This window comes from Hibiscus syriacus, unplaced genomic scaffold, assembly GCF_006381635.1.
Source record: "Hibiscus syriacus cultivar Baekdansim isolate YM2019G1 unplaced genomic scaffold, ASM638163v2 tig00111779_pilon, whole genome shotgun sequence".
In the NCBI taxonomy this organism is placed as follows: Eukaryota; Viridiplantae; Streptophyta; class Magnoliopsida; order Malvales; family Malvaceae; genus Hibiscus; species Hibiscus syriacus.
Window position 1 is genome coordinate 1,886,970 of NW_024063176.1, and position 20,757 is coordinate 1,907,726.

General features: G+C 33.6%; 5 protein-coding genes across 6 annotated transcripts in view; 2 read left to right on the forward strand and 3 right to left on the reverse strand.

Moving 5' to 3' along the window:
* Positions 1–9,238, forward strand: part of LOC120170353 (V-type proton ATPase subunit a1-like) — a 29,102-nt gene extending 19,864 nt beyond the window's left edge. Inside the window, 1 exon segment of the mRNA XM_039178311.1 lies at positions 9,227–9,238. The gene's annotated coding sequence lies outside the window, so the exon portion shown is untranslated.
* LOC120170356 (calmodulin-7-like) lies at positions 662–4,259 on the reverse strand. Of its 2 annotated transcripts, XM_039178315.1 has the most exons (3): positions 4,245–4,259; positions 1,898–1,989; positions 662–1,089 (listed from the first exon to the last, which is right to left on the reverse strand). In XM_039178315.1, exons 2-3 carry the CDS (start codon positions 1,971–1,973, stop codon positions 716–718), a joined length of 450 nt encoding a protein of 149 aa, XP_039034246.1. In that variant the 5' UTR covers positions 1,974–1,989; positions 4,245–4,259; the 3' UTR covers positions 662–715. The 2 variants fall into 2 exon arrangements, with proteins under 2 accessions (XP_039034246.1, XP_039034245.1); XM_039178314.1 differs by lacking the exons at positions 1,898–1,989; positions 4,245–4,259 and adding an exon at positions 1,147–1,301 and having other exon boundaries at positions 662–1,109.
* Positions 2,265–7,596, reverse strand: LOC120170405. Its single transcript, XM_039178339.1, has 4 exons — positions 7,459–7,596; positions 5,426–6,023; positions 2,434–2,498; positions 2,265–2,341 (listed from the first exon to the last, which is right to left on the reverse strand). Exons 1-4 carry the CDS (start codon positions 7,553–7,555, stop codon positions 2,265–2,267), a joined length of 837 nt encoding a protein of 278 aa, XP_039034270.1. The 5' UTR covers positions 7,556–7,596.
* LOC120170357 (succinate dehydrogenase subunit 6, mitochondrial-like) lies at positions 8,881–11,794 on the forward strand. The gene is made up of 3 exons (XM_039178316.1): positions 8,881–9,148; positions 10,583–10,685; positions 11,437–11,794. The coding sequence occupies exons 1-3, from the start codon at positions 8,960–8,962 to the stop codon at positions 11,589–11,591; spliced, it is 447 nt and encodes a 148-aa protein (XP_039034247.1). The 5' UTR covers positions 8,881–8,959; the 3' UTR covers positions 11,592–11,794.
* A 679-nt stretch (positions 11,795–12,473) lies between these two features.
* LOC120170283 (E3 ubiquitin-protein ligase RHF2A-like) lies at positions 12,474–15,116 on the reverse strand. Its single transcript, XM_039178256.1, has 8 exons — positions 15,005–15,116; positions 14,463–14,594; positions 14,333–14,379; positions 14,066–14,128; positions 13,885–13,993; positions 13,371–13,765; positions 13,167–13,274; positions 12,474–13,051 (listed from the first exon to the last, which is right to left on the reverse strand). Exons 2-8 carry the CDS (start codon positions 14,589–14,591, stop codon positions 12,679–12,681), a joined length of 1,224 nt encoding a protein of 407 aa, XP_039034187.1. The 5' UTR covers positions 14,592–14,594; positions 15,005–15,116; the 3' UTR covers positions 12,474–12,678.
* Between the last annotated feature and the right edge of the window lie 5,641 nt (positions 15,117–20,757).

Genomic DNA, 20,757 nt, shown 5'->3' on the forward strand with positions numbered 1-20,757 from the left:
TTTTTTTCGGATTAATTTTTCTCGAAACTCACTTAAAAAAAACAAAAATCAAGTTATTTTGCTCGAAACCAAGTTATGAATCAATTTTATGACAATCTCTTCCGACATTATTCCCTCCTTTCATAAGAATCAAAATACTTATGCTTAAAGGTTATCGGATTCTTTATCGTTCCATCCGACAAGCACCAGACTTGGCCGTACCAATTAGTTGAACCTCGAATTAGTAGTTCAATCGATTCGACCAGTGATATAAAATCAAGTATAATAAAATTAGTAGTTCAACCTATTCGGCCAAAGGTATAAAATAAAGTATAATACGAACTGTTATTAATCGGAAAAAAAGTCGAGAGTTAAGAGCAAAAACTAATTGATCAGACTAGTCTGATCTTCAATTTTAGTAACAGTTCAAGTTAAATATTAGTTTGATTGAAAGTATAATATTATGAGCAAAAATATGGAATCCTGTTGCAAATTGTTCTGGTTTCTTGGCTCCAAGAATAGGAAGAAAACGCCAAATGGTAAAAATAAAGATGGATGACGCTGCAGAGCAAACAGGCCAGTGCACAAAACAATGCAATCAATAAACAGATGACCAACTGAAAAAACACAAAATCATAGATGTCCTATTGAGGACTTGAAATTGAAATATCTGCGAACTTATCTGTTTTTTTTTTTTTTTGCAATTTTTGGATCTTGGTTATGGTTGGAGAGATCCTTACTTGGCCATCATGACTTTGACAAACTCCTCATAGTTGATCTGCCCATCACCATCAACATCAGCTTCACGGATCATCTCATTGACTTCCTCATCCGTAAGCTTCTCACCAAGATTTGTCATAACATGGCGGAGCTCGGCAGCAGATATGAAGCCATTCTGATCCTTGTCGAACACCCTGAAAGCCTCTTTAAGTTCCTCCTCAGAGTCGGTATCTTTCATTTTCCTTGCCATGAGGTTAAGGAATTCAGGAAAATCAATGGTCCCATTTCCATCAGCGTCAACTTCGTTGATCATATCTTGGAGTTCTGCCTCAGTAGGATTCTGTCCAAGTGATCGCATCACAGTCCCCAACTCCTTCGTAGTGATGCAACCTACAATAAGGATGAAAAAGGAATGTAATGCAACGAAATAAGACTGCAATATCGGCTATGAAACAATCAAGATGACTGAATAATTTTTGCAAGAGAAACAGACAAAAATGATAGGCAAACATACACGGCAGAATTGGGATTGTGAACATTTTTTGAATGTGCCAGTGTATTAAATCAAACTTATTGTTCCATAAAAGTTACAAGATGCAGAAACATAAAGAATTAGAAGTTCGAAAACTCATGGATCAACTAATACGTCCAACCCATATATGATTTCTGGTTCAATAACCTTCATGTAGTAAATACTAAACATAATTTACACAAAAGAAATGCAACCTGCAGTCATGATTAAACCAAAAATCAAATCTCAAACATAAGCTAAAAGGAAAATCAACAGATGAAATGGCGGTCTTGGTAAGTCTCTTTTGCATGAAAAAGGATCTAACATAACCGAGTCAAATAAATAAAATCAATAAAATGACAAAAGGATGAAGAGAACGTAAATGAAAGGATAGAAATCAAGAGCAAGAACAATCAGGAACAAGTACGAAACCAAAACGAAGATCAATCACGACCATAAATTCATAATTCGGAACCCCAGATCCATCACACCATTCGAATCACGAAAGGATACGATCACAAAATTGAAAAAACAAACAAAAATTAAGCATAACAAACGAAAAAGACATTCAGATCAGCAAACTAAAGCTGAATTTAGCATAAGAAAACAACTACAGTAAAATTAAAATACAAAAAACAATAACAAAATAAATGCGAGAGAGAGAGAGAGGGAGATGAGAGAAGGGACCATCGCCATCTTTGTCGAAGAGACTAAATGCCTCCTTGAACTCAGAGATCTGGTCGTCCGTAAGCTGATCGGCCATTTTCTACTACTTCACACTAATTTTTCACTTTCATATATTATTATTATTATTATTATTATATATTACCGTTATTATTAAATAAATAATTACAAATCCAAGACCTAGAGGCCCATTTTACAAAATCTGAAGTCCAACAGTGATCGGTCCATATTTAGAAGTCCATAGGAAACCCTAAACCCAATTTAAAATTTATATCATCTCAGCCAGTCGCCAGCTCCTTTCTACCGTCAGATCAAGATAGATCCAAGGGTCCCCAGATGTGCCAGAAAAAACCCTAGGGTTATCATCACCCTAGGGACACGTCGCCGACTCTTTGGCTGCCAACATCTTGCCAACGCCAGCCGCCTCTCCACGTCGCTCTGTCGCTGCTACGCTTCAACAGAAACATCCAGAGGAAGCAAGGAACGCCGTCCACATTTCAACTATGGGGTGAGTCACCACCTACGGTTTGGTGACTCACCGAACTTCTTCTCTTTACCCAGATCGAAGAGGACACCAGTGGTGGCTATAAAGCCATCACCAAACCTGCAAAGAAAAAGAGGAGTCAGCCACGGAAAGCAAGAACGGAGAAAGCCACAACAGAAGACACAGACAACAACCACGACAGCAACCCAAGAGAAAAACAGAAAGTAAGAGAAAGAGAGAGACTTACCGAGGAGATTATTGTCATCGAGGCCTCCCTACGCTGTTAAAATACCAAAATACAGAAGTTAACAAGCTTAGATCTAGGTCGGGTTAAGGATTTTTAGGCTAAACGGGCCTCGGTTTTGGCTTTAGGGTATTTAGGGCCTCGTTTTGGTATATTTTAGAATTTTCTGGCCCCCGTTAACGGTGGCCGACAGCGGTGGTCGGAGCCCGGCAGCGATGGCTGACCGGGACTGTGTTCTCTCATTTTAGAGAGAAGCCGGAGAGAACTCTGGTTCTCTCATTTTTGAGAGAGAAGAGGAAATGAAGAAATGAGAACAATGGCCTGTAGGGCCAGCCGGTTTTGGGTTTAAATACCCTCTCCCAAACGAAGCCGTTTTGGGGAGGGTGTTTCTGTAATTTTGCTGATGGGTAAACCTTTTCCTCCACCATCCGAGTTTTGTAATTATTCATTTTAGTCACTGAAACTAACTTCTGAACGTTTTAATTCAGTCTTCGAATTTTATTTTATTATGTTTTAGTCCTTACCTGTATTTTATATGTATATTAGGGCAAATACCCATTTTAGTCCCTCATAGTTTAATTAATATTTATCTTAATCACCTATTAATTAATTAGTTTAAATTACACTATTAGTAATTATATTTTTATAATAATTCAAAATATGCCCTTTAATTTTGATATTTTACTTTTTAGTCACCAATATTTTGTTTCTTTTCATTTTTGACCCTGATTTTTTTATATTTTGCAAATTAATATTATTGCTTTTTAATTTATTTTAATCATTATTTATTTATTATTTTGTTATTACTTTTATATTATTTTATTATTATTTTCATATTAGTCACATAAATATATATATTTTTAAATAATAATCTTTATTTATTTTCAATATCAAAGAAAAGGGCAGTCTTAATACAATTAGATGTCCTATTCTGGTATTTTAAATAATTAAATATTATAAATATTATAATTTAGTTTTATTTAAATTATTTGTAGGAAAAAATTATTACATATTTTAATATTTATTTATTAATATTGAAGGAAAGAGTTATTTTAAAGCAACTAGAAACATTTTTCTAATATTTTTAAATAAATAAATATCTTACTATATTAAAATAGTTTTTTATTATTATTTATTTATTTTTTAATATCAAAAGAAAGAGCTGTCTTAAAGCACCTAGAAGTCCTTTTCTGATATTTCTAAATAAATAAATATATTATTATATATATATATATATTTTCTTTTAATTATATTAATAAATTTGAAATAACATGATTATAAATTAAATATATCTTTGAATTTTTAATTTCTAATAATAGAGACAATTTATAATTAATAAGTATCAATTTTGGGCGTTGTGGGGATGTTAATCCTTCCCCAAACGTAATCGACCACGAACCCCTTTTTATTATTAAAAAACACGAATTTTTATTTATAACGCAGATCAGTTTATCTTTTAACTAATGTTTTCTTAAAAACTTTTTTAAAATATAATTTTTAGGTATTTGACCTACCTGACCCAAAAGTCCAATGGCGACTCCCAAAATATTTTTAAAAACCATTTATTCACATCACTTTTTCCGTAAAAATAAAAAATTCGTACCCGGACGAAAACCGGTTACGACACTTCTCTTTTTCTCGGAAAAGAGGTGTTTCAGGAGAAAGAAAGTCGAAGAGAAAAATAACAGCGAATGTATAACACGTGTATATAAAGGGCCCAATACCGTAGGGCATCTGATTCCCTCTCATACGAACTCATTTGTTTACTTTTTTTCCTGGGCTTTATTACTAAATTGACCCCTAAATTATCCGGATTTTCATATTGATTCTTAGGGATGGGTATAGGATCCGACAGATTTTGATCCGATCTTATATGATCATTTTTTTAATTTGGATTCTAATTAGGTTGTTTTGAAGTATGATTTGGGCCCGAGTTTATGTGAAAAGTCTTCGATACGAAAAAATAGTATAATTATCTTTTATATATTTAAGGATAATTGTAATAATATTTATCTTTTTATATTTTTTGGGGCCAGGTTTTTTTTACTCAAACATCGAATCAATTTCGGGTATGATAGAGCCTCCCTAAATTTAAATTGAATTAAATGACGAATGAAAGAATATAACATTTAAATCAAATTCGAGTCAACTAAAAACCAGACCACATCACTTACAGTATGTGAAAAAACATTTATATCAAGAGAAAAGTATAGTTTCATAATATCAATATATTATGAAGTTACTCTATCAGCAAAGGTAACAACTTGTGCAACATCCACAACAATTGCATTTCGACGTTTCTGGTTTTTGTGAAACCATATATACTAAAGAAGCACAAACATACGAACAAACCTATAAGAAGAAAGAGGAATGGTATGAACATTTTAATATCGATATTTTCATAAAAGATGAACAATGACAGGTGGTGATTGGCTACCGACGACGATCGTAAAATGAAATGTCAAAAATGAATATATTTTAAAATTTGACAAAATCGATACACCCTAAACTTCAATACAAAAAATGACGTCGTTTTAGGTATCAGTAATCATCGCCCACGTCATCACTATGTTTGAATTTTAACATCCTAGTAGCATAATTGAAGTGAAAATCGAAGTTTAATATTATAATTGACAAAATTAAAAATTCGGTGATATGAACAATATAACATTTAAATTTTAGTGGTATATAGTGTAGTTTATTCTTTTTATTTGTATGGATTTTCAAACACGAATGGCATATACCTTAAGAAATTATATTTAAAATACAAATCGTTCAAATTTAATTTAGGGTGGTTCCTAACAACATAATGGCATTCCTAATATAAACAAGAAGTAACACAACCGACAAAACAACCAAAACCATGTTCATAACTTTTCTCGGATTATTAATCCCCTTGTTCATACGAATCCTTGTCTGATATTCTTCGAAGTCGTCGGGTTTTTTTGGATTCGGGTTTTTTCGGTCCACAACATCTCGCGGATCACTACGAAATCCATTATCAGCAATGTTATTCTCCTCATCATCTCCTGTTCGTTTTTCCACTGCGGTTATTGGAGGACGGGGAGGAGATCGTCCAATGGTGTCGTTTCGTTTCGGTGCAGGTGGGCTTGGAGGCGGTGGAGCCGCCACGGGAGGAGCAATAACGGTGTCGTTTTGTGTCTTAGCAGTAGGCTTTTGATCAGACTGATCTTCATCGGCATGGATTATCAATTTGGGGAATTTAACGTGGAGCATGCCGCCATTGAAGTTTGCTCTAATTTTGCTTTGATCACAGTTCGATGGAATTGAAAATTCCTTGAAGAATCGGCTAATTTTGTCGACACCAATTGGGCGTTCTCCAGATATCCTCATGTTTCCCCCGGTGGTTACCTGAACTTTAAGTTGCTCCTTCTTGAACCCTGTTTAGTGAATTATTTAGATTTCATCAACAAAACTCGAATCGTCCTATAAATTTTAAATTTATCTATTTCAAATCATGAATTCAATTTTATTTTGATTATTAAACTAAAAAGACAAAGGTTAATTTTTGTCTCTGTAGTCAATTCAATTTATCATTTTCACCCTATAAAATTTTCGCATCAATTTAATCCTCAAAATTATTTAGTTGTATCATTCTATACCTCATCCCTAATTTAAAACCTTAAATTGATAACCCTAAACTCAAAACCATAACTATATAACCTCTATCTCTAAACCTTAAACCTTAATTTCTAACTTTAAACTCTCAATTTAGAGTTCTAATTGATGGTTTAGGGTATAGAATTATACAATTGAGCAGCTTCAAGGGTTAAATTAATACGAAAATACGATAGGGGAAAAATGATTAATTGAAACTACTCTAGAGGCTAAAGTTACCTTTTACGAATAAAAAATTATTTCAATTAGACGATTATTAAATTAATTTCAATTAAGCAATTGATGGTTAATTGTTAAAGGAGTTGTAGTCTTGTAGATATAGTACTTAAATAAATTTGTATCATTTGATCTCATTACTCATACATTCTATCAATTTAATCTTAATTCTAATTAAAATAAATTAACAATTTCTAATTAAATCTAAACTCACACACATGCAAACAACATAGCTTGAGTCTAGATCATCTAGAAAGAACAAAATTATTTTTAGTCACTAAGATCACTTTAAAGATTCAAATTAATAATTTTAATTCTCTAATAAAATAGTAACATGTACTATCACCTTATCGAAAGAACATAAAGAAATAATAAAAGATAAGGATCAAGTGAACTTTTTTTAAGTAAACTACCATTTAATTATGAACGATCTTAATCTAATCATCGATATTTTAATTTTATCAATTAGATCACTTAATTATTTAAATGATAGATGATATTAACTCCTCTGTAGATAATTTGATTGACATCATCTAAATAGTTATGCGATTGAAAGATCAATAGTTAAATTAAAATCTCCTTATACTTTTTTCTTAATATAATCGTTATTATTTGATCTATTTATCGACTAATATGGATTAAATATTGCAGGAGTTCATTATGAGACTTTCTCAACTTAATTTTCTCTATTCTTAGAATTTGAGCCACTAACCTTGTTCTAATAGTCGATAATAATTTATTGTTTTGCCCCGCTGCATATTTAAAATTATAATAATATGTTATAGAATAAATGCTACAATATCAAGTTTAGTCCCTTCAAAATAGTGAAAATATATTTTAGTCCTCGAAATGACAGAATTGTAATTTAATCCTTTTAAAATTATATAATTATAATATATAGTAACGATAATATTATCTATTAACGATAAAATCAAAATAATAAAATTTTCAAATTACATATAAAAAGGACTGGATCAAGACCTGGTAGATATGCAATTAAGGTGTCGTCTGCAACCTGACGAACCCATTCAGTGGGCACCTCGAACTCCTCGAAGACGACGTTTGGCTTCGAATCCATGTCTTGGTATTATTATCAAATTAGCCCTTTGAAATTTTAAATCTTTTGATTACTGTCTTCCGGAAATGAATACGAAAGCCCTATTGTTCTTGATGGTTTTTATATACACAGAACGAGTAAACATAAAGTGTTGGTTTCTTCTTTTTGGTTTTGCTTTCAATAGAATTATTCTTTTTTTTTTTCTTGTTTCTCTTGCATGGTATGATTGTTATCTTGGTCACAAGACATGAGATATAATATCGAAGAAAAAGTTAAGAATTTTGAGTTCGGATCAAGATAAAATGATAAAATCTTGGCTTACAACTTATAAAGTATAGGATAAAGCGAAAATATATAAATATATGAACCGTGAAGTAATAAGTTATCATGTATATATAATACAGATAAATCATATTTTAGCTTTTGAATTTGTATATTTTCTATTAGTACTGATGACATCATTATTAAACAAGGGAAAGAGAGATTTCCGCATCTAAAATTTTTGGTATAATAATAATTTAGGTATTTATAAATGTAAATATTAGGTAAATTAACAAAATTTAAATCAGCTATCGCCTTCAAAATTTTGAGTTTAAAGCTTTTATATATATATATATATATATATATATATATATATTTAAAAATGGTATATTAACAAAATTAAGTCCCAACGTTTGTCTAAATAATCATTTTAATCACTATTATTTTTGGAGTATTTTAACCCTTAATATTTCAATTTTGATCAACATAACCCTTGTTGGATGAAAATATTAGTTAACGAACGATCAATTCATATCACTAAAGTTGTATTTTCATATTTGTTTAATTGATGATGTGGCACATGTTACAATATCACTCTAGGTGATATGGTATATTATACATCATTACTTTTGGTGATATGACATATGACATATCATCAATTAATTACATGTTAAAATGTCATGTCAGCAATATGCATTGATCCATTAGTAAATTAATAATTTTCATCCATTAGAGATTATTTTTATCAAAAATTAAAATATTATGAATAAAATTATAAAAAAATAAAAACCAAAATGATCATACAAACAAACATTGGAGGCTAATTTGATCAGTATGCCTTTTAAAATTCAATATCTCGATCTCTCTCAGTATTCTATTCTTGATACCAAAGTTTTCTTTTTCCAAATTTGCCCATGAACTTATCTACTTTCCACATTTTAGTACTTAAAACTTTTATTTTCCTTGGTTTGGTAATGATCTCGTTTACAATTAAAGGAAAATTTGGCATGTAATGATGTGATTGGTAAGAGCCCAAAACAACCTAAGCCATCATTGTAGAGTACCCAAACCCTCACACACATCTTAAAAGGAAGAAGGCCAAAGAACCAGACTGAGAGAAAGCGATAGATTAATTTAAGAAAATAAAAATTTAGTGATAGGAAAATGGGAGATTCATCATCAACAGATTCGTTCTTGAAGAAACACTGGCAAGGATACAAAGAATTCTGGGCCGAACGATTTCCATTTACTGATGTCTATTCTAGATTCATCAGCCGCCAAGAGTCTCTTCCATCATGGTCTGAATCCGATGTTAATGAGTTCATCGCTTCTGATTTGGTTCACGGTCCTACCGTAATAATCTCTTCCCCTTTCGCTCTTTCTTTCTCTTTCATTTTTTGATTTTTTTTGGAATCGGGTTTCCTGATTTAGTTCAAATTCTAGCAAATTTTGATTATCGATGGAGTTTACGTTTTAGAATAATGTCATGAAACCAGTAGTTAGAAAGGAAACTATGAAACCAGTAGTTAGAAAGGAAACTATGAAACCAGTAGTTAGAAAGGAAACTAAGTATAGTAATGAATTTGGAGGAAGCTATTTTGGTGCTGGTGTAATTGGTAGTGGAACTATGGGTGTACAACTTCTAAGTTTTGCCTATGCTACTTGTTGTATCTCCTCCGGGTAGTATCCACAAATCGTATTTTCGCTGCCAATCCTCCGCCTATAGGAGCCTCCGGAATTCTTGAGAAGTCTTTGGAATTTCATGACCTTTGAAATTCTATAGGCCGATCTGATTGTTGTCAATTTCATCACTGGTTAAATTTATTATATAACCCTCAGGTCTACTCATCTTGTCGATCTACAAATAGCCATCATCGCCTTAGGACTGACACCAGCAACAAGAGGAGATATATAACTCGTCCTGCGAAATAGAAGAACCCTCTCTTTTCTCTCTCAAAATCTCAACCCTCTCATTTGTTCATCTTCTTCCTCATATTATCATCTCTCTTCCCCTCTCACATAGTTAGGTGACTCGCAATTTCTCTATCCAAACCAGAAGAGGTAAATCATCCACAACTGTCGTGAACACTGCTCCCACCACTTAGAAGCCATTGCTTAGCAGATTCGAAAGCCTTAATCTGAATCTGAAGATTATAAACTTGCTTCTCCAAGGAATTCAGCTATATTAATCATATTTTGGTGTTGCTTGTGTCCGCCTCGTTTGAGCGGAATGGCTATGCTCAGTGATTACCAATTTGTCACAGAACAGTGTTTCAACAATATATATATATATATGAGAAAGAAGGAAGAAGGTAAAAACCAGAAGATAGTAGAAAGAAGAAAGAGATAAAGAGTTTTATGGTTTTCCATTCATAGTCATGTTAATGCACTAGGTTCATATATATGCAAGAACATAGCCATACCCTGCAACTTCTAGAGGCTAGAGAGTTGTAGGTTCACATATTTTCTCAGATTATCCATTTTTTAGCTAGTAGCTTTTGTTTTAGAATTCCCATAGCTGCTAGATTCCGCCTTCAGTTGTTCCCTCACATAGTATTGCTTTGTTCTCTTTCTAATATGAACACGTTGTTGTCCTTCTATGTGATTTTATGTTGAGTATTTTATAATGTTGAAACTTGAAAGTACTATTGAAAATGTTGTGTTTTTTTCTAATTGATTCAAATATCGAATGTTATCTCCTTAGGGTCCATATGCAGCTAATGCTATTGTCATTTCATTGCAGTAGAAAGTCTCAAATTGCTTGATTTCATTTGTTTCCTTTTTCAGTTGAAGACTGCTAGGGAAGCGGCAAACACTGCCTTGGCAGGAAGTGCTGTTGGAGCTATCTCAACTGCAGGTCTGGCCTGGAAATACTCAAAGAGTTTACATGGTAACATGCTCTGCTTATTCTCTTTGGTCTCATTTTTTGTTATATAAAATAGTGATGGAACTGTCGAAATCTGGTTCGGTCTGAATACTGATCAAAATCCCAGTTCCTTTGAAGAATTAGGGGTGTATGTTTCCCCTGCGGTAGTCAAAGAAGTTTTACAAGGCAATCTCACTGTTCGCAATGAGTCATAATCCCTCGTGTTTTCTGCATTCTCCGCGTGAACTGAAGTTCATTAGTATCTTATAAGGTTTTTTGTCTCTTGGTGGCCTGTCAAGGTCTTACTAGTATCTTTCTTTGCTGGTTTCTAAGCACTGCTAGTACTAGCATGGTCCAGCTTGTTCCCGGGCTCTTGGTTTATACTAATACAGCTAAAGTAGATAGGAGAAACAGAAAGAATGAAGGAAAAAAGTACAATTAGCCTGGTTTTCCGGATAACGAAAACACAAAAAGACTCGGATGAAAAATAACTTTTGTTCATTTAAGAATATGCTATGTTGCAATTTTACTGGTGTTATAAATCGGTGTTAGATCTTGATTCGACTAATATTACGAGGCGAAGGGAAGTTATTTTAAGCTTCTCCACATTGGTTTCTCGGATACAATAACACGAAAAGACCTGGAAGAAAAAAAATAACTTTTGTTCATTCACAAGATGAGTTTTTGTGTTATAGCTCGGTGTTATAAGTGATTTGGTTAATGTCATGAGACATGAGGAAGTTATTTTAAGCATCTCAAACCCGATTTTTCTCAGGTGCCGGACTGGCTTTCTTAGGAGGAGGCGTTTTTGGTTGGACATTCGGACAAGAAATCGCAAACCACTGGTATCAACTCTACAGGTTGGACACAATGGCTGCACAAGTCAAATTCATGGAGTGGTGGGAAAACAAGTCCCAGAGGCGATTGTAAAACTTATCGTGCTGCTGAAAGCAGTGCCTGCTCGGTTTCCATCTGTTTAATAACGGTGACATGTCGGAAACATAATGTTTGGTTTGATACCGGAAAGGTTTTTTTTCCCTTTTAGAAGCAACTTGATGAAACCAGTTGTTAACATTACAATACTTTTGTCCCAATAAGTTTGCTGCAGCTCTATCACAGTTAGCAAATTATTTGAACTTTTGATTTTGTCCATTATAGTTTCACCTTGAAAAATGTGTAGAGATTAACACGATGCCGACGGAATGAAAGTTGAAGAGCTAAATTGATCAAAAAATTAATAAAAGGACTAAAATGAGAACGCCACTAAAATAAAGAGGCTAAAGTAAATATTAAGCCTAAAATTAAACTGGATTAGTTTAATAGGTACCGTTCTTACTACTATAACTTGGAGGACGTGAGTAAGCACGTAATTTCCTTCAATAAAAGGTTTGGAGCTGGCCTCCGGCAGCAAGGCAGGTGTCAGCCAGCCGATCTACCGAAACAAAGCTTATTCATGAATACAGTTCCAGCATTCTAGACAGGTCCAACTTCATAAAGATACATAAATAAATACGACCTAGTAAGAGGGGGGCAGGGAGCCGGCCTTCGAAACCAAGGCTAGTTTTCGCCAGCTGATCTACCGAAAGGAAGCTTATTCACAAATACAGTTACAGCATTCTTGGCAAGTCCAACTTCATAAAGATCCATAAATAAATACGACCTAGTAAGAGAGGGGGGGAGCTGACCTCCGGCAACAAGGCCGGTGTCGGCCAGCCAATCTACCGAAAGAAAGCTTATTCATGAATACAGTTCCAGCATTCCTGGCAGGTCCAACATGATAAGACTTAAGAGATAAAATGAAAGATCCATAAATAAATACTAAAGATCATAATATATGTGTGTGTTTGTATAATAAGAGAGTGATAACCACATGGAACCAAACATCATAGCTTTAGATAGGAATGTATATCAGACAAAAGATCATTGATACATGGATACTGAAATCGACCGAAACTGACATTTTAGCCTACCTTTGACGCTGAAACACTTTCAGTTGATGCAATCACTGAAACAATACTTATTTGGATGATGAACTTGTAGCACATGAAGCTTGCACGCTGGTGCCGGTTAAGGGAGCTTCACCTGTGTCTGATATCTGGTGGTGATTTGGTTCTGGATTAGAACTATTCTCTGAACTGCTAGTTACAGTAGCCGTGCTGGTTTCATGATTATTTGGTTCTGGATTAGAACTATTCTCGGAGCTGCTTGTTATAGTATCAGTGCTGTTTATATTATCTCGGGTTTCTAGACGTTCCTTCATGCGAGAGACTGTTGCAATGCCAGCATTAACCTCTCTCCTTACTTCAGAATCAATATCAGCCATGGAAGTGTTGCGAGAGAAAAATCTCTCTTTCCAGCCCCTTGTACTCCTTGAAATCGACTCTTTGTATCTAAAGAGATTCATAAGTCAGAACGAGGGCACAAACTTACATAATAAACCATGTAAAAGGAAATATATGAATATCTTCCTAGTTAAAATCTTAAATGTCTCCATACGACAGATACCTCGTCGAAACAGCATTAAACCGTGATTTTAGTGATTCGGAAAATGATTGAACTTCTGAAGATCTGGCTCTATCTTGACTATTTGGAGAAGACAGACTAGGGGACCTCCTGCAAGATAGAAAAATGTGTTCTAAATAAGTGTGTCGGATAGAATCACCTGATAATCGGAAAATAAGGATAATCAAGTCGGGGAATAGCAAGTACCTGGTATTCGAGGAATTTCCTTGATCATTGACCGAAAGAGCACTGGAGCCAGATGCCGAGACAGACTGCTGATCAGCTAGGACGGAAGGTAGAGTAATTGATGCCAAAGATTCTCCCCCCACTGTTCTTGCAGGAGAGGATGGAGTTCCAACAGTGATCGCAGGGGCAGGTTCACCTTCACTTTGAGTTGGAGATAACGAAGATACATGATCCATCGAGGAGGGTTCATTCGAAGGAGCAAATACCAAGAACTGTGGAAGACGCCCTTGAGCTGATGACCTATTCCTCAGAGCTTCCCTTCTTGAAATGTGGCGTGCTCGCCCAATTGCAGCAGCAGCAGCCAAGTGCTGAATTATGCGCTCCTCAAGTTCTGTCTCATTCACTCCCACCGGCAACTGCAATTAAAAGCAAGCCCAATGAGAACGGCTCTTTCTTAAGAATTTGGATTGGATTCAATTTAATGATCACAGAATGAAGATGCTACACATCAGGCTAGCAGAGAAGAAATACAAACATGTTGTAGTTCGAAATCCCCAAGAGTCGGATGACGAAATATGGTAGCATTTCTCGAAGGGTTGAACCTGAGACTCCTTTCCCGTTCGACAGCCTCAAGCAGCTCCTGGCTGCCATAGCAAGAGAAAATCGTTAATGTAATATAAACGGCAAAAAGAACCAGAACCAGTTGAAATGCCAACCTGGTAGGATCTTTCAGGCTAATTGGCTGCCAACACATGGGGCATTGGGAACTCCTTTGACACCTGCAAGATCAAAACAGTAAAATGACAAATTAAGTAGATGAACTCTGTCGGTACAAATTTTACCAGTTTCACGAGTCTGGTCGATTTGGATTTTTTACCAAGTCATTTCAACGAGTGATCTTAAGTAATCAGACAGAGGTACAATGAAAATAAAACTGATATAAACTACAACGAACTCGATAAAATGGATATTGGTTATACTACCATTCAAGTATGCACTGAAGATGGAACTCATGCTTGCAGCCAGTCACCTGTAAGTGACAGCGAACATCGATCAAGAAATGTACATTCAAATATCAAAGGAACGAGAATCGAAATTCTCAAAGATGTATACCGTGGAGGGATCGCTTTCACAGAATGCTTCCAGGCATATACTGCAGGCATCATCACAAGGATCCTGGATTCCCCCTTCCACAAAAGCCGCAGCTGAGGTTAAACTTGCCTCGGAATTGATCTCTTCCATCCCCTACAAAGGCCAAACACGAAAACATCCGATTTCGATCTCGAATCCCAATTTTCTAAAGATAAAACAAACAGAAAAATGAAGCTAAATCATGTCCTATGCATGAAATGAAACCAACTGCGACCTTACAAACAGTTCATATACAATCAACAGGGAAGACACCTACACAACACTGATCAAATGCATAAAATGGTGAAATCAATACCCTTTTAACAAAATATCAGCAAATTAAGCCTAGAAAACTTTCTTTTTTTAAAAGGCTAAACTACGCCGAACCTCCAAAATTCACAATAGCAAATCACCCAACTTTTCCCCACAAATTCTAGAACTTTTCTTCGATATTCTCACCGATCAAACACCAGGGAAGAAACCCATGAAAACAAAATCAAAGAAACACCCAGAAATCAGTTTACCTCCAAAGAAGAAAAACAACACAGTAGATCGGTTGATAGAACCCGAGCCAAAAGACCGTAGAAAATTTTTTTGGGCAAAGGTGGAGACTTTGAAATTGGGGTTGTTTGGGAAGAATCGCTGAAATTGCTGACTTGGTGGGGGGGTGAAGGAGGTGGAAAAAAACAAACCAACCTCAAGCGGGGGTCGGGCTCGGGTCCAATGGAGTCTGTGATAGTGAAACGTGGCAATTACACTGTAATATTCTTCACCATTCATTGTTTTATCAAATTCTCTCGTTAATCATTCGACTATAAATTAAACTCTAAATAGTCTATTCATTATCAAAATCGATTTATCTAATATATATAATGATTTAAATTTAATTTATAATTTGAATTGAATTAAAGTTAACATGGACTTAAATAAATTAATATTTGAATACAAAAATTATAATTTCAAACTAAATCTAAATCGCATCCACTTGAATCAAACTTAAAATTAAATGTAATTTATATTTAATTTTTTTACTAGAGTTTGATAGTATGACTCAATTAATAAGGCTAATATAAATATATCAATTATCAATTGATCGGACAAAATAAAATGTTAAGTCTTTTAACAAAACGCAATCTTAAAAATAATTATTTATGCAGGATCTGATTTTGAATTAGTTGATTAGATATAATAACATTAAAATTTTATAATTTGCTTTTAATGTTTTTAAAAAGTTTTGTGTTTTTAATATTAATAATATAATATTTATAAATCTGTAAGTTTTATTATAGATTCAAAAAAAGTATATAAAATAAGTTATTAAAAAATTGAATTTGGGCAAATAAAGAAATTTCTTCTTTTTGTTTTTTATGTAATTAAATTTTTTTTATTAAAAAGACATATATGATATTTTAATATATCAATAAAACTGTAACACGTGATAAAAAGATAACATATTAAAATTATGGGTAAACTATACGGATAGTCCCTCATATTTTCAGTCGGTCTGATTTTGATCACCTATTCAAAAGGAGTGGTTTTGATCCTTACGTTATCAATTCGTCCGGTCCGATTTTAATCCCTCTACCGTTGATAATGTTGAACCATTAACGAAGCCTGATTCGACAATTAAAAATTTAAGAAATGAAAGGAAAAAAAAAACATGTGTCTTCTTCTACTTTATTATATGGAAGAGAAAATTGACGGAACTTATGATCTTACGGCTCTTATTAGTGGGGACCTTCGACGCATTTAAACCTTTTTGTGAGTCAAATCATTGAAAACTTACATTCAATCATATTAAGTACTCAAAATAATAAACTTTGCATGGTACCTAGCAGCTTGAAAATTACGGTGAAGAAGTTCAGGAAATGAAAAACATGAAGCAGCGGGAATATGTTGGCCATTTAAGGAGGTTGGTACTGATTTTCATCTAAGTTCAATTTTTGTTGATGATAAGTTAAAATCTGCATTTGTCTACAGGAAAAGTAGTGGGTTCTAAAGTGTTAGTAAAAAGATATTTTTATGTTAGTCTTGACTAACGTAAATAATAAATAAATAAATAAATAAAATTAAGATGATATAATTATTGTGCCGTGTAATTATTGTCTTAGAAGCAATTTCGTCCGGATTAGTATAATCTCGAAAATGGACTCCACTCCCCATGGTTAACAAAGTATTCCGAATTTCGTACACCCGAAATAAGGAAGTGAAACTCTGAATAGTATTACTCTTTTTGGATAAAAGAAAAATATTTTATCCAAAGAAAATACTACCGGAATAAAATATCAAAAGCCACCGAAAAAGAAAAACTTCATTATGCTTGTGAAGAGAGAAAAACAAATGAGTGAGTTGAAAATGAAAGAGATGACATCCTTTTATAGCTAAAAGATAAGGGCATTTAGGTAAAAATGTAATGAGAAAAATCAACAAAAATCTCTCAAAATCTCAACTTTTTCTATGATCTCAGCCATTGAATTTGAATTAATTTAAAATTTAAAATTCAAATAAAATTAATTATATTTCTTTGAAGGGTGTCAATGTTTTGACACGGTTTTATCTCTGCTAATGTAATTGGACTTCATTTTTTATACTATAATTTGTATGATTTAATGAAGATTCCATTTCATTTGTGTGTAGACATCATCAGCAGCCGAATCTTATGACATTGCTGCAATCACCAAATACAACGTTGAAAGGATCATACGCAGCAATACTTTAGTTAGGTAGGTTAAACAAAGAAACGGATTCCAACAATGAGGCTGATGATTACAATACACCCCACCTTCACACTGCCAAATGGCCTTCTATCACTCACCTCTGCCATAACCAACGCCTCATGGTGTCGACTATATCCAACACAACAAGTCTGCGAGTATCAAAAACTATCGATATCTCACTTTTCCGTCGGCCATGCATGATGTCATTGGAGTGAACAAGAAGAAGAAAGAAAACACAAGGATTTTCTTTTAATTCATTAATTGTCAACTTAGACTTTCGTTAATGAGTTAAAGAGAGTTAACGACTAAGGGATTAAAAGCGAACGAAACTGTAACACCCCAACCCGTACCCGACCCGGATACGAGTCCGACGTGTCATATTGACTTTTCAAACCTTGACTCTTAAGAAAAATCCCGGGAAATTTAAAACTTTTTTTAAAACAAAATACAGACTTTATCAGAGTGCTCGTACTTAATGACTTATTACATGCCAACACTTTATACATAACCAAATACGTACTTTGTCAAATACTTCTGATCTGATCTTTTAGTAGTGATACTGTCTTTGTCACTTCTATTCTTTCACTTCTCGTTCTTGGTACCTACGTGTAAATCACTTACACGCTAAGTCATAGACTTAGTGAGGCATATAAAACATATAATATAACCATATATCATTTCATATAAATAAAAGACATACATATGCAAACACTATCAATAATCCTTTCCACTTACCATATACTCATCATATAACACATATATCACTATACCCAGAAACACACATAACATCATATAATTCATGTATGTGCATTCATATCATTGAATCACGACATATCAATATGCATGAATCTATTGTATGATAACAATATACAATCAGGTCATGCACACATGCAACTTACCTTCTTGTATCACTTTCACTTTCATTTGTCTTTCAATTTCATTGCCCATGTATATTATTGAGAATAGAGGTATGTGAGTACATTGAGGTTGTGCACTAATGCTGTCACCACAGCTCGTATAAATTCCCTCATGGGGCACCGAACATTCGTTCAGTATTCGTCCCGAAGGACCTGTCCAGAGGTTACAAAGAACCCCGGTAACTATCCAGAGGTCATAAAGATCCTCGGCAACTATCCATATGTTCCTTTCAACATAGGTAAACCCTCGACTCTTGGCATGCCAACTATACCTATAGCTCTCGTATCATATACTATGGGCATTTATTTATACATTTCGTATCACTTGTTCTTTCTCTTCTGTCACATACCACATGTATGTGTAACCATATATCTCATATCATATCACATGTATTATATATATACATGTATTCATGTAAATCATTTCATGTAATTCATATCACATATATCACATGTGCATATAAGCTTATAGCATCTTTCACATATACATGTAGTCACATAGCTTTCTTTCATGTAACCATGCATGTCATGTCAAATAACATATATCATATGTTGCATTTTCACTTAAGCATATAAATCATATAACATAGCATCCATCTATTTCTATGTATTAATGCATACATGGTAATCACATAACAATTTAGAAGTTACTTCTTACCATAGTAACTCCATCACTGGCTCATCACAAGCCAATGTTAATTCAATAAAATAAGTACAAAATAAATTGCACTCACCTTAGCTTTGTTTTGATTCGATTCTAATTCCTCAATTGTCCCGAAACGGATCACTTTCTATCTCTACATAACAATACACAGATTCATATCAATATTCCAATTGATATATTCTAAACTGTCACTTCTTAGGCTAAGAGAAAAGCCAATTTCCTCTTTCAATGAAGGTATGCATCGATGCACTACTTGTGCATCGGTGCATAAAATGCATTCGATGTTTTTATTTTAAAAGGATGCATCGATGCATTATCTATGCATCGATGCATCAAAGGCATTCGATGTTATTCTTTTAAAGGAATGCATCGATGCACTTATGAATGTGCATCGATGCACCTTGTCCAGAAATTGTATTTCAAGCCCGAAATTCATCAATTTTTCATTCAATTCTTTTATTTTAATCCCCTATTATGTATTTAAACTCAACTATCATTATTGAAACCAACTTATGTCCATATAAATCATATTTATCTTCTATATTTCATCAAGATTCTTAAAATTAAGAATCTTACTAAACTTTCAAATTTGTTATAAATCTTTTCTAACTTCATAAATCTCTTATTCTTCTTGATGACAAGTCAAATTCCATCTTAAAAATCTCTTATTAACTCTTTTCCAAAATTTCCTTTAAAAACCCATTTTCTTTAATCTTTCATAACTTCTTTATCTTTCAATCTTAAGATAACCTAAGCTTTCCTTAAGCTTAGTTATTATCTAATGATCAAAACCCAACCATAAATTTAGCAAATAATCAACTAACAAAGAAACTCACCTTTGCAAGCTTGGCTCTTCACGTTTGAGAGAAGATGAAGATGGAAGATAAGTCTAAAACTTATCTCTTCAATCATACATCTCATGTATTATAATACCCATTTATTAATATTTAATATTATCTTTGTTCAATGACCATTTTGCCCTTCATCTACTTTAATAATTACTAACAACTTTTAGGAATTATTTCTAAATAAATCATTGAATTATTCCATTCTTCTACTTAATTCATCAAATTCTTAAACTTTACAATTTAGCCACTAACCCCTAGTTTGGGATGTTACAATTCTCCCCTCCTTAAGAAAATTCGTCCTCGAATTTTCACTTTATAACAATATGAAGCAATCCTTATATACAGTCCTCTTTTATTACTCAATACATATCTCTTTCACTCATGCTATAAACAATCTAACACCACTTATAACACTTATCTTACTTGATTCTTTAAACTCTATCATTCTCATATCTTTCTCTATTTATTCCTCATTATCAAGATTTCCTTATAGCATAACTAAACCATATATTTTCTCATGTTCTCATACGCTATTTAATCCACTCAAGTAACCATAAATCTTATTTACCTGAACACTATACCTTAATGGGTTTATATCAATAAAACTACTACAATTAACTTATAACTAAAATTAGTACTTCTCTCATCAATTTACTGTTCAAATGTAATTATGCTAGCCTAAATCAACCAATATCATAACGCATTTACTATACAACCGAAAAATACCTGCTAATAATTCTGGGTCCTCACAGTCTTCATTATCATTAAGATTACATATTCTAGCAGTGGAGCGCATCTCCTGTTGAGTAGAAGATTCTGTTTGATTTCTTTCTCTACCTCTACCCCTACCTCTTTGAGACATCAAAACATATCGTTCCGATTGTGCAAGCTCTCTGTCCTTCAATGGACAATCTCTCATGAAATGTCCTATTTCCCCACATCGGAAACAAGCTCCAGATTTAATTCTACACATCCCACCATGATATCTTCCACAATTCTGACAATGTCTCAATTGTGCTCTTCTATCACCAGACTCTACAAATTGAGTCTGTCTATCTCTCATCTGACTTGATCCTCTAGCGGAGGATGTCATCGACTCTGACCGTGCTTGAGATCGAAAACCAGAATCTC

Bases quoted from the DNA above. Each gene is read 5' to 3' on its own strand.
- LOC120170356 (XM_039178314.1), bottom strand. From the start codon at position 1,238: ATGTTCACAATCCCAATTCTGCCGTGTATGTTTGCCTATCATTTTTGT. The intron at 1,110-1,146 runs AGCCGATATTGC...TGCATTACATTC, and splicing joins AGTCATCTTGATTGTTTCAT to CTTTTTCATCCTTATTGTAG.
- LOC120170405 (XM_039178339.1), bottom strand. From the start codon at position 7,555: ATGGATTCGAAGCCAAACGTCGTCTTCGAGGAGTTCGAGGTGCCCACT. The intron at 2,499-5,425 runs GTTAGGAACCAC...TTTTCTTTGCAG, and splicing joins ATTAGGAATGCCATTATGTT to GTTTGGTGATGGCTTTATAG. The intron at 2,342-2,433 runs GTGAGTCACCAA...GTTGAAGCGTAG, and splicing joins GGGTAAAGAGAAGAAGTTCG to CAGCGACAGAGCGACGTGGA.
- LOC120170357 (XM_039178316.1), top strand. From the start codon at position 8,960: ATGGGAGATTCATCATCAACAGATTCGTTCTTGAAGAAACACTGGCAA. The intron at 9,149-10,582 runs GTAATAATCTCT...TTCCTTTTTCAG, and splicing joins ATTTGGTTCACGGTCCTACC to TTGAAGACTGCTAGGGAAGC. The intron at 10,686-11,436 runs GTAACATGCTCT...GATTTTTCTCAG, and splicing joins ATACTCAAAGAGTTTACATG to GTGCCGGACTGGCTTTCTTA.
- LOC120170283 (XM_039178256.1), bottom strand. From the start codon at position 14,591: ATGGAAGAGATCAATTCCGAGGCAAGTTTAACCTCAGCTGCGGCTTTT. The intron at 14,380-14,462 runs GTATACATCTTT...TGTCACTTACAG, and splicing joins GTGAAAGCGATCCCTCCACG to GTGACTGGCTGCAAGCATGA. The intron at 13,052-13,166 runs GTATCTGTCGTA...GAATCTCTTTAG, and splicing joins TTTAATGCTGTTTCGACGAG to ATACAAAGAGTCGATTTCAA.